Raw genomic sequence first — 11,596 nt, 5'->3', positions numbered from 1 at the left:
GACCTACAACAAATATGAGATAATCTCACAGGACAAGACGGACAATAAGAATTCTACTCCAAAACATAACAATCATTCCTGAGAGAAGCACCGGTGAGGTAAACGAAATGCAAAGATGGTGATAGGCAAGGTCAAAATATAGAGATATGGCAAAAAACATCTCAAAAAAGTAATGTTCAAAATTTTGAAAATACAATAAAATATAATTTTGACTCTGAAATCGTTAATCTTAGAATCAACAAATATATATATATATATGCAAAGTTATTGAAATTAAATATGCTTTATATGAGAGGCTCACGTCACCACTAACAAATACTATTATATACACGACAACACATTATTGTAAAAACAAACACAAAATATATTAACATATCACTTACTACTACATAATACAGTAAAATTACAAATAATACTTTTAACAAATAAAGACGGCTACATAATTATGTCATCCAGAAAACTCATATTTATTAACAATAAAACAATATCCTGCGCGAAGCGCGGACCCCCTAGTTATGGATAAATGTAGCAACTTACAATTAAGATTAACTAAAATGTCTCTGCTAATAATTCACCTTAATCTCATCTCATTCCCGCAGCAATGTGCCATCTTCACCTTCCTCAGTGGTAAGATGATCTAGCCTTTCTTTGGCTTTAGCTACACTCATATTGAACCTTGCTAGAAAAACTCAAAACATTGAAAACAATTTCATGGTTAACTGAAAAAGTGTCAAAATACTCACGTTGGAATTTCATATCCAGTTAACGTCTGATATTTTAAATTTATACTCACCTGTCGATTCTGTTTTCCCTTCGTCTTCCTAAAAATATAACACTAAAGAGATATGTCAGTCAAAGGAAACAGATATATAAATGTTTTTGTTTGCCAAAAAAAAAAAAGAGAAACGGGTAAACTACCTAAGTTTTTGTTTGAAGAATTATGCTCTGAGATATGAAGAAAATTAACTGGCAATTTCAGTGTGAATCATGAAAAAAAGATATCAAGTTGAGAAGAACAGAACATCAGAACATGTATCGACTTTTATTGCTATACTCAAAACCAAAAAAGTTGACGAAGAAGACAAACCATGAGAGAAAGAGAGAGACAGAGGGAGAGCAAATAAAAGAAGCAGAGTAATGAAAGATTCAAGTTTGAACGTGATAGTAGTGACTTCAGAAATTATAGGGATTTAAGTTTTGGCAGTTTAAGATTTAGTTAGATTTCTTCTTGCGATAGTTTTAATTTTAACTTTTTGCTTTCAAGCTTTTCTAATTGCACGATTTTATCTTAACTGCTTAAAAAAAGAAAATAGGCCACATGGCATAATATGATTCGTCGATTGACTTGTGCTTTAATATATAATCGATTCGATAGTTCGACATGAATACCACTCGATCCTAGTAAATTGAACTCCCCCTGCTTGTCAAACGCAATACCATCTAAACAATATAAACTGCACTAGGAATAATCTTATGCGTAGATTAAGATAAATTAAAATTATATATTATGATATATATATATATATATATATATATAACACAATGAAACTCTGGTGATAGGTCGTTTGATACATCATCATTGATTTCCTTAATTTTCTAATGTTTTTGAAAAAGAAAAATAGATTTACGATTAATAAATTGTAAACAATCAGCACTAGTGCGATTATAAAGAAATGAAACAAAAGTGATAAATTACAAACTAACTGTATTGTAATTAGAAAGAAGAAAAAAAATTTCGAATACGATTACAAATACCCGTGGTAGGAGACAGCTTAAATACGGCTCGCGTCGGCTTAAGAGTGGGAGAATGAGCAAATGGCTTTTATCAAAACGACGACAACTTACCTCGTCTAAAGACGAAATGACACGCGTTTATTAGCCTGAGGGTCTTAACTCCTATAAACTAGTTCGAGTCAGCACAGATGGAACATACCTTTTATGTTCTGCCGATGCTTAAAGTCAAGAGTCATATGTATTTGTTTTTGTTTTGATATTAAATTTTTTTAAAAAAAATATCTGATAACACAAGACCTTCCTGTGACAGAAATTTTGCTTGTCAAAGGGTTTTCATAAGTTAATCGAATAAGATGATACAAAGTTATGAAAGAGACAAGAAAGACTGATTAAATGTTTTCTTCTGAAGTAGATACTATCACCAACTCACCATAGATTCAGAAGAGATAATTTGTTAAACATAGAGTTCTTTCTCCTTTTAGCAACAACAACCTCTTCTTTGTCCTTAGTTTTCAGTGTTTCCGAAAAGAACCAATATAGTTGTAATTAAGTTCACTAAGCAAACATGACAGTATGGTCGCAAACGCTTCTAACAAGCTCATAGTCGAGTTAATGTATATACCCACGCAAAAATGATAAGTAAAGAAACCAATACACAGGCTATAAATTAAAGTATTTTATAGTTACATGAAATCATCACATAACTAGAATTATGCAACCATAGAATGGGATGATGAAGTTGCCCCAAAGAAAAGTTTTTGTTTTAAAACACATAGAAGCACAATGAAACACCTTGTGATGAACAGATGTATATAGAGTCTAAACATTGACATAAGCAGAATGTAAAACCTCAAGGTGACTCGAGGGATGGCCTTTAACTCCAGCAACAGATTGCAACCACTCAATCTTACCGACAATCTTACCTCTGTCATGGAGTCTTTCAAAGGAAATCTCGGCACACCAGATATCCACTTTCGTATTCTTAGGGTTATACTTGAACCAAAAGATCAAAATGTTATATAGTACCGAAAGTTCTCAGCAACTCATCACACGGTGACGTATCCCAAATAAAGCTAGCCATCGGTTTGTAAAAATAATTATGAAGAGCCCCTAAACCCTCGACTTTCTTCCACTCCGAATCCTCTGGCTCACTCCAAAACATATTCCCGCAGTCATCACAACTGTATAATACATTATCTGCCATACTAAAACAATAACTTTTGGTTCCTATCTTCGAAAAATCAACATCCTTCATCCTTCTTACCCATATACCTTCGTTGGGAGAGTAGTATAATAGGTTTGGTGAATTCCAGAAAGGCACTGCGTAAACCTTCTCACCCATTACCATGGTCTTTCTGATTGGCATATCGGCTCTTACACTATCCGGTACTGGCGGCAAAGGAGTCCAAGTTTGAGTCTTTGAGTCAAATACCTCTCCATAGGTCTCATTATACTTGCAGCCTCCTAACACGTATATCTTCCCATCAACGACTCCAGCAGCCGCGCCACATCGAGCCACTTTCATGGAAGGGACTTGACGCCACGTGTGAGTCCGACAATCCAGGAGCAACACACTAGAAGAAAGGGGGTCCGAAGAACGGAAGTACTCTCTCTTTCTCTTTATGGACCCACCGATTACATATATGCCACAGTCAAGCGACCCCACGGAGAATCCTTTCAAAGGGTGAGAAGAAGGGCAAGGAGGGATAGGGGTCATGAGCTTGTTCACGGTCTTTTCACGGCTGATGATGAACCAACGTGAGGTTGAGTAAGGACCACAGATGCTCAAGCATACGTAGAAGCAGCTGTAACCTAGCTGCGATCGAACCTCGTAGAGCTCAGGGGAAGCCACGAGAGAGCGGTATCTCTTGGAGACGCGAGATAATGTTGCATGGTCCGATCTCGCGGGAGTTGAGCCATGCAGCTCAAAGCTACCTCATCTGGTAACGACGATAAGGAAAACGAACGAGACATGGACGTCTTCTCCTTCTTGTTTCCCTGTGGTTCTTCAGACAATGATTCGGACATTGTCGCAACTTTCTTGTTATTGTTTTGATAGAGAATCAACGTTTTACATATTAGGGTTTATTGCTTCTCTTCTTTTATATGTAAACCCTAATTACTATGTAGCAACTCTACAATTGCCTCTTTCGTATACCAAATTTAAGTTTCTGCTAAATTTTTGATTAGAAACCCAATAAACATAGACCAGAGTACTTATTGGGCTGCTTAGCCCAAATTATATCCATAGAAGCAAAAAGATGTGAGAAGTAACAAGCACCGTTGTTTTTCATATAGTATAGTTTTAATACAATCTGTAATCTATTATTATACAAAAGCCTAGTAGGTATCCAAAGTTTACTTTAGTGCTAGCTGAACTTTCACTCTTTTTTTTTCTTTCTTTCGTCGTTATCACTACGCACCTTCGTTTGATCTGGTGGTGCAAAAGCTTTTAAAATCCACTTTGTGCCAACTAACAATATGTTGACATAATTATTCTAACAATCTTTACTTCTTTCTTCTGCCTTCTTTTTACTTTGACACTAGTATGTTCTTGGTATTGACTTGGACTCACATTTTTCTTTTGTTCTTTGTGTTATTTTTTCTTCTCTATCTTTTACTTTCTTTATAAACACTTTATCACGGCTGTCGAATAACTTGGTATATAGCCACCTACGACCAGTCCATCAAGCTAAACAACAAAATATTTAAATATACATGAACCTCGATAACATATCTTCTCACTGTTATATATTATATATGATGTGGAATGTGGAGTGTTATATATAAGACAAATAATTTTATTGCGTTGAGTGAGGATTTTAAAATGATTGCTAATTTTTTATGATTTATTAGCTTGGAGTTTTTGTTTGTTTTCTAGTCCAATGGAATGTATTCATGTGTAGATGTACATAACAAACAATTAACTAAAACTTGTCCAATATAGAGGTACATTTTATAATTAGCAAATAAAGTTTCCCACCTAATACAGCTTTTAACAAAGGCGACGTACCATTTGGTCCGCCAAGCAAATAAAATTAGTTTAGATTTCCTAATTTATGTCAAACAAAGTAGGACCAAATTGAAATATGAATATTCAGAATTTAAAAATAAATAAATAGAGTTCAGACAACTAACATCTAACCACTACTACAAAAAGTTAATGGAAACATGCCCCACTGATATTGTAATTTGCAGACGTAGAGACAAAATGTTTATATGACATCTTTCGTGTATACTCGTTTTAGTATAAAATATACTTACTTTACTCTCATTTTCTACGAACTCTCTTTTTTTGGTCAACCATCTAAAGATTCTCTTTATATCAGATAACCACATAATTAGAACCCAAAGATGAATCTTAAGCAGGCTTTATTCATTTATGCAATGGTATTAAATCAAACTCGACCATTGAAAAAATCGATTTCTCATCTTTCTTAAATTTATAATGTTCTCAACAATACCCGAAAAATGAGAATCAGCATCACGACAGGTCACGTCGGTCCACCTTTATAAATAAATTTCAGTATATGTGATGATTACACCATTAGCTGAATTTGGAACAACACCCGGAAAGTTAAAAAACTAGTGATCAGTATTAAAAAGTCAACGCCTTTGTTATGCATATTCTAACCCTTTTTTTTGTCACGAAATGCATATTCTAACTAGTAACACTTTCCCCTAGGGTTCCTCTAAATAATCGAGTTGGTATTGTTATAGATGTTTGCCACTGATTCACCGAGTCATCTTTAATGAGTTCGAGAAATACATCCGTATATAACTCGTTGTTAGGAGATATATAAAAAAAGGCTTCTAGCCATGCCGTGCGTCGGCATATGATAAAATGATGTATATAGGCATATCATGTGCAAGTTGCTTGTTGCTACCATCATGTAATTTAAGACGTATTACTGAAGAAAACTAACTAAAAAAGATCATATAATTTGCCTTGTTGCCACGATTAGTATATGGGTCAGTTAGTTAATTGTGGAGATTGAATAATAAAACATTATCATCGCTAACCAAGTAGGTACGTTAGTTAAGAACATGTGCTTAAACTATACAATGACGCTATATATATATGTACTGCGTGTATCATCATCGTGTACATATTTTGCGTTGATGCCAGCTCGTCTTACCATGATTACACAACACACGGGATTTTATGATTCTGCAAATTCTTTTGTGGGTTCGTGCGCACATGCGTTCTCGCTCATTGCGATGCATACTCCTATCTGCAACAATCCAGCTAATAACTTTATTAAATGTTCTGGTGCTGAAATGAAAATGATGAATAATGCTAGTTTTTAAATTTCAATGTCACGCATTTGCAAAACTAAAGCTTGATGTAATAAGATTCAGAATGCAAGTAGTATCGTGATAGCTAATCACCCTAATATATACCCCATCTATGTATAAATATTGATGTTTTTTATCCACAAATACTAAAAAAATCAATACATTTTTTTTTTGTCTTTTTACATTTTGATTTTACTAATAAAGTTTTACCACTCATATATTACATTTTAAGCAAATACATTGATTATACGCTAAAGCATCAATTTTCAAATACAAAATTAAAACCCAAAAATCAATCATTCAAATATGATTTTACATATAATTATTTAAAATCTACACATTCTTTGCTCAGAGCTCCTTTCTATTTTGCTCTCAAATTTCATAGGTTATTATGACTTATGAGTAACAATAACTATTAAATGAAAGATTATTATTAATCCCAAGGATTCTATTATTTTTCTACTGCTTTTGTAAAGGTGAATAACTAAAAAGGGGAAGTAAAATAAAAATTGGAAAAAAATAAGGAAGGATAAATCGGGGAAATATATTAAATAAAGCGAAATTAAAAAAAAAAGGAAAAAGAAAACCATATTTACTCTTTCTCATCTGTTCTCTCTCTCTCTCCACCGCCAATCTCATTAAAGTATTTCCCTTTCTCTCTCTCTCTTTCTCTCCGCCGATGATAAACGACGGCGACTCTCACCGCAACTAAAAGGGGCCACAAAACAGTTCCAAAAATGGCGGAGGAAGACGTCTCTCGCAATTTCCGAGCCCTGGTGGAGAACGCCGACCGCAAGTTCGCGAGAGTCCGCGATCTCCCTGCCTTGGGGCGAGCGCAGAGCCACTACTTCCACAAGGTCTTCAAGGCCTACATGAAGCTCTGGAATTACCAGCAGTCCCACCGCCCCAAGCTCGTCGCTTCCGGCCTGAACCGGTGGGAGATCGGCGAGATCGCGAGCCGGATTGGGCAGCTCTACTTCAGCCAGTACATGAGGACCAGCGAGGCTCGCTTCCTCCTCGAGTCCTACGTCTTCTACGAGGCGATTCTCAAGCGGAGGTACTTCGAGGAGGAGAGGAAGGATCTCAGCGCGAGGTCCAAGGAGCTGAGGTTCTACGCGAGGTTCTTGCTCGTGGCGTTGATTGTTGATCGGAGGGAGATGGTTTTGCACTTGGCTGAGAAGCTTAGGGCTTTGGTTGACGACAGCAAGTCTAATTTTAGGGTAAAAAGATTCAATCTTTTTTGATCTGAGGGCTTTTGATTCTGTTTTAAAAGTTTTGATCTTTTGCTGCAGGAGACCAACTTCAAGGAGTGGAGGATAGTTGTTCAAGAGATCACTCGGTTTACGAAAGCTGACGTGGACTTAACTTACGTCAGGCCGCTTCGTTACTGCGCTATGCTTGATTCGTATCCAGCTTCTCAGACGTACCTTGCGAGGTTCCACGCTAAGAAGCTCTTCAAGTTTCGTGATGCTCTACTAGCTAGCTACCACCGTAACGAGGTAAGCATTACACAAGCAGTGTTTTGTTTTTATTGAACCTAAGATTCATATCTCATTTAAACCCTGTGGCCTTTTGTAATCATTTAGGTGAAATACGCTGAAGTGACGTTGGATACGTATAGAATGATGCAGTGTTTAGAGTGGGAGCCTAGTGGTTCTTTTTACAAGAAGCGGCCTGTTGAGACGAAAGAGAATGGTTTTGTGGTTGATCATACGTTAACTTCTGGGATTATAGATATGAAATTGGCTGCTGATATGGCTGATCCGTCGTTACCTCCTAATCCTAGGAAAGCTGTTCTTTATCGTCCCACAGTATCCCACTTACTTGCGGTGAGTTTTTTATTATCTGTTTCATATTAGGAAAAAAAATCTTTAGGAGTTTCTGATTTTTTTTTTTCCCTTTATTATGTATGTTCAGGTCTTGGCGATGATTTGTGATGAGCTCTCTCCAGAGTGTGTGATGCTGATATATCTATCTGCTTCTGGTTAGTTTTCTTTTTGTTGTCACTTTGGAACTTCTTGATGTTAACATGTTGGTGACGGTTATCCAGGTGGTCCTGCTGCTCGTGAGAATGTTGCGCAGCCAGAGAACGCTGTCGGTTCAAGCAGAACATCAAAAAGCAAGCTGCTTGGCCGAGCTTCCCAAGAGCAGAAGAGTTACAAGTCAGAACCTCATAGCAATGGACACAAATCTTCTGGGGGTTATTATGATGATTGTCTTTGGTTAGGTCCTAGAGGAGGCTCTGGTAAGTTGTTTTCCTCGGATTTACATTGTTATATGTCTCCAGTGGGCAGTGAATGAGCAGACTTTTCTCACTCACTGTCTTGTTTTTTTTTTTCTTCTCTTCAGGTTCAAACAACCTTTACCCTGGTGATCTAATCCCTTTTACAAGGAAACCGCTTTTCTTGGTCATTGATAGCGACACTAGCCGAGCATTCAAGGCAGGTTTGTCCTAACTTAGTCTTATCATTCTCTCAGGAGATTCTTATAGTTGTTCTTTGTCACTGTGCGATATTGGCTAACGGATTGTGAGCTTCAGGTTTTGAATGGTGCAGAGAGAGGGGAGCCTGTTGCTCTACTTCTTTCTCCTCTGAAGCCATCTTTGGAGAACCCATCATCTGCTGATGATACAGCAGCAGCACTAAACGGAAGTCAGTTTACTTTTTTCTTGACAGCTCCTTTACAGGCATTCTGTCAAATGCTGGGCCTCTCGAACTCGGATCCCGAACCTGTAAGCTATTTGATTTTGAAATACATTTGTAAGACATAATGTGGCATTTCTTCTTCTTACCATCTTTGATCACATATCTTCAGGAGGTTTATGATGAAGCAGAGAGCATACTATCTGCTTCTTTCTCTGAGTGGGAAACGATCCTCTTGACTTCCAAAGTCTTGAATCTTGTCTGGGCTCAGGTCTTGCCTGATCAGTTCTTAAGACGGCTGATTCTCAGGTGAGTCTTATTTTTTCAAAGTTTTAGGGAATGAGAACCACACAAGGCAGCTTCTCTAATATTACCTTGGTTGTTGTGTAGATTCATATTCTGCCGGTCTGTACTCACTTGCTTGAGCCGCACAGAGGATGATGACCCGTATTTACCACAATGCCACCCTAGTCTCCCAGACTCGCTCTCACCGGTGTCTAAAACGGTGCAGTCCACAGTAGAACGGCTAGCTGATCACTTGGGTGTTGCCAAATCTTTCCACTTCAGCAAGACGTAAAACTAGAGAAACCTATGAGCTTTTCTCTCCATCTCTGTGGTTGGAGGTTGGTAGGGGGAATAGGTTGTATGTTCCTTTTTTTTTTTTAATAGAAAAAGTCTGTATTTTTTTAGGGGTATAAAGAAAGTGTAATTTGGAGATTGAAATTTTTATTTTTAGTTTTGATGATTCTTTAGTGTTGCGTCCCTTTTGTAAAAGATTAGAACCCAGGTAATAATTTACTAGTCTCTTTTCTTTCTCTCTTCTCAGGATGATTTGTTTTTGTGTATCTGAGGATATTATGAACTACAACTCTGCATTGCATAAATAAAAGTGTGTCATTGTTCTTTGTTATGACTTATGATGATGTTAATCAACATTTGAGCTAGCTAGAAGAAATTAAGATTGAAACTTAAACCAAATAGCGAGGGAGAAGATTAAATCATAGCCGTTAAATATTAAAAGGGGTTTCCGTAAGATTGAATCTTAGCCATTGAGTCCAATTTCTTAAACGAACACCACTTGATTTCGCTCGTCTTCTAAGAGGAGTAAACATGGCGGATTCCAGGTGAGTTGGGTTTGGTGTACTACTCAATCGCAATTGATCTGTGCTGGATAATTGGGTGGGATGCGGATTGATTCATATCTGGGTATTGGTTTTAGTTCGATTGAAGCTATAAAATTCATGGGGAGAATTAGGTTTCGGCTTCGATTTTGAGTTCCAAATAGTCATTTTGATATGCTTACCTCTTGTGGTAAATTCATATCCTCGAGGATTTGGATTCTATTTGACCTCTGTTTTTCTCGATTGCAGATAAGACTTACAGCTCCTATCATCCCAGCAAAGATCATTTGATTTGAAATCCACAATTCACGATGCTGTTAACACTAAAGCCCTTTGTGCCTACTATCACACTAAAGCCTCGTTATTCATGTAGCGTTCCTCATCATCGTGTTAATTTCTGCAAATCCCCCTTAAAGCTCACAACGTATGCGCAAAATGGCGGTGGCAACAAGGAGTCTTCTGGTGGCGGAAACAGACCGGTTAGTAACGATGATGATCCCAAGAAAGATGGTTTCAGTTTCCGGTTGGGGGATCTATTGAAGCCGGATCAAGATAACTTTGCGGCCGTTGGATTAGCTGGAGTATTGACATGGGCTAGCCTTCAAGTCTTGTCTCAGCTATTCTTCATCTCTTTTGCTATCCTTGTCGCTGCTCTCAAGTATTCTTTCATCGCTGCGCTTCTCATTTTCATTCTCGTCACCCTCCTTTAGCTCTCTCGTAATGGCAGAGTCTATACTAGCTCTTGCTACCATTGCTCTTTTTCTAGTGATTGATTTGAACAATTAGTAAAAACTAAAAAAAGACATGGAATGTACATGAGCTTGGTTCTGTTCTTACAGACAACGCTTAAATTATTGTCTTCTTACATAAACAGGTAAGTAAGGATGTCTCAGAATCAATCGACATTATTATGTCATTTAGACTATCTTATTCATAAGCAAAATCCAGAACATGTCTTTTTTTTATATCAAAGGTCTAGAAAAATAAGAGAGATTACAAAAGAAGATTGTGCTACTTTTTAGATGACTTCTTCTTCGAGCTAACAGCGACTTCCGGTTTAGGATGCTTCTCCGCTTCACTTGGATCCAACCACTTGAGTGGATGACGGTTGAAGAATGGCCAGTTTGGCACCGTGATCAACGTCGTGACACCAACGCCTCCCGCGTAAATCAACATCATCGTCCTAAACGACGCAGTCGTGTAACCAACGACGAACGCCACAACGGCAGCGATCAAGAGCAGGATCTGCATCAACTGCTCCGCTAGTTTCTGTCCTTGCCAATCCATAACTGAATCAACACCAACCAAAACGATCAGATCCTTCGAATTGAATCCAGATTTGAAAAGAAAAACACGAAATGCAATTGATAATCACCGGATTCGAATCTACAAGAACAATAATCAGCAAATCAGAATCCGTTCACGGATCAGATCTTGTCAGAGAGAATCCATACCTGGGAAAATGATGAATCTGGGCGAAGAGGAAGATGACGACTCCGAAATTGGTTTTTAATGCAAAATAAACTAAACCGGAACGTAACGTGCCCGTAGGATTCTGTAATTAATGGGCCTTATCTTTAAGCCCATCATGTTTCTACCTAAAATTTAATCAGAACGGTTGATTTCACCGATCCGTGACGTTTTGTATTCGACCAATCGAAATCGAGTACGTAAGATTGGCGATCCGCGTCAAACCTGTAAACGGTAGATCTGAACCGTTGACTGGCTGAGAGAAAACACACATTGTGGTATTTTAGTCGGTACGATTAAGAAACACGAGAAACACACTGATGAGCGATA

At 37.5% G+C, this 11,596-nt stretch overlaps 3 protein-coding genes and 1 pseudogene across 6 annotated transcripts; 2 read left to right on the top strand and 2 right to left on the bottom strand.

Annotated features, from left to right (window-relative positions):
* Nucleotides 1-2,553: 2,553 nt before the first annotated feature.
* LOC106302434 lies at nt 2,554-3,762 on the bottom strand (annotated as a pseudogene).
* Nucleotides 3,763-6,653: 2,891 nt separating this feature from the next.
* On the top strand, nt 6,654-9,540 carry LOC106315384 (protein SCAI). The gene is made up of 9 exons (XM_013753113.1): nt 6,654-7,253; nt 7,326-7,532; nt 7,620-7,862; nt 7,951-8,017; nt 8,084-8,278; nt 8,383-8,474; nt 8,573-8,764; nt 8,848-8,984; nt 9,066-9,540. Exons 1-9 carry the CDS (start codon nt 6,771-6,773, stop codon nt 9,250-9,252), a joined length of 1,803 nt encoding a protein of 600 aa, XP_013608567.1. The 5' UTR covers nt 6,654-6,770; the 3' UTR covers nt 9,253-9,540.
* A 170-nt stretch (nt 9,541-9,710) lies between these two features.
* On the top strand, nt 9,711-10,691 carry LOC106323536. Of its 3 annotated transcripts, none has more exons than XM_013761641.1 (2): nt 9,711-9,799; nt 10,046-10,691. In XM_013761641.1, exon 2 carries the CDS (start codon nt 10,108-10,110, stop codon nt 10,504-10,506), a length of 399 nt encoding a protein of 132 aa, XP_013617095.1. In that variant the 5' UTR covers nt 9,711-9,799; nt 10,046-10,107; the 3' UTR covers nt 10,507-10,691. The 3 variants fall into 3 exon arrangements, with proteins under 3 accessions (XP_013617095.1, XP_013617099.1, XP_013617103.1); XM_013761645.1 differs by having other exon boundaries at nt 9,779-9,881; XM_013761649.1 differs by lacking the exon at nt 9,711-9,799 and adding an exon at nt 9,812-9,930.
* On the bottom strand, nt 10,651-11,283 carry LOC106323549 (probable signal peptidase complex subunit 1). 2 transcript variants are annotated; one of them, XM_013761658.1, is made up of 2 exons: nt 11,251-11,283; nt 10,651-11,085 (listed from the first exon to the last, which is right to left on the bottom strand). In XM_013761658.1, exon 2 carries the CDS (start codon nt 11,081-11,083, stop codon nt 10,808-10,810), a length of 276 nt encoding a protein of 91 aa, XP_013617112.1. In that variant the 5' UTR covers nt 11,084-11,085; nt 11,251-11,283; the 3' UTR covers nt 10,651-10,807. The 2 variants fall into 2 exon arrangements, with proteins under 2 accessions (XP_013617112.1, XP_013617108.1); XM_013761654.1 differs by lacking the exon at nt 11,251-11,283 and adding an exon at nt 11,172-11,243.
* Between the last annotated feature and the right edge of the window lie 313 nt (nt 11,284-11,596).

This window comes from Brassica oleracea, chromosome C1 (genome assembly GCF_000695525.1).
Source record: "Brassica oleracea var. oleracea cultivar TO1000 chromosome C1, BOL, whole genome shotgun sequence".
Lineage (NCBI taxonomy): Eukaryota > Viridiplantae > Streptophyta > Magnoliopsida > Brassicales > Brassicaceae > Brassica > Brassica oleracea.
Note: the sequence above shows the minus strand (reverse complement) of the source record. Positions and strands in the feature narration are given on the sequence as shown.

Bases quoted from the DNA above. Each gene is read 5' to 3' on its own strand.
- LOC106315384 (XM_013753113.1), top strand. From the start codon at position 6,771: ATGGCGGAGGAAGACGTCTCTCGCAATTTCCGAGCCCTGGTGGAGAAC. The intron at 7,533-7,619 runs GTAAGCATTACA...GTAATCATTTAG, and splicing joins CTAGCTACCACCGTAACGAG to GTGAAATACGCTGAAGTGAC. The intron at 8,018-8,083 runs GTTAGTTTTCTT...ACGGTTATCCAG, and splicing joins GATATATCTATCTGCTTCTG to GTGGTCCTGCTGCTCGTGAG.
- LOC106323536 (XM_013761641.1), top strand. From the start codon at position 10,108: ATGCTGTTAACACTAAAGCCCTTTGTGCCTACTATCACACTAAAGCCT.
- LOC106323549 (XM_013761658.1), bottom strand. From the start codon at position 11,083: ATGGATTGGCAAGGACAGAAACTAGCGGAGCAGTTGATGCAGATCCTG.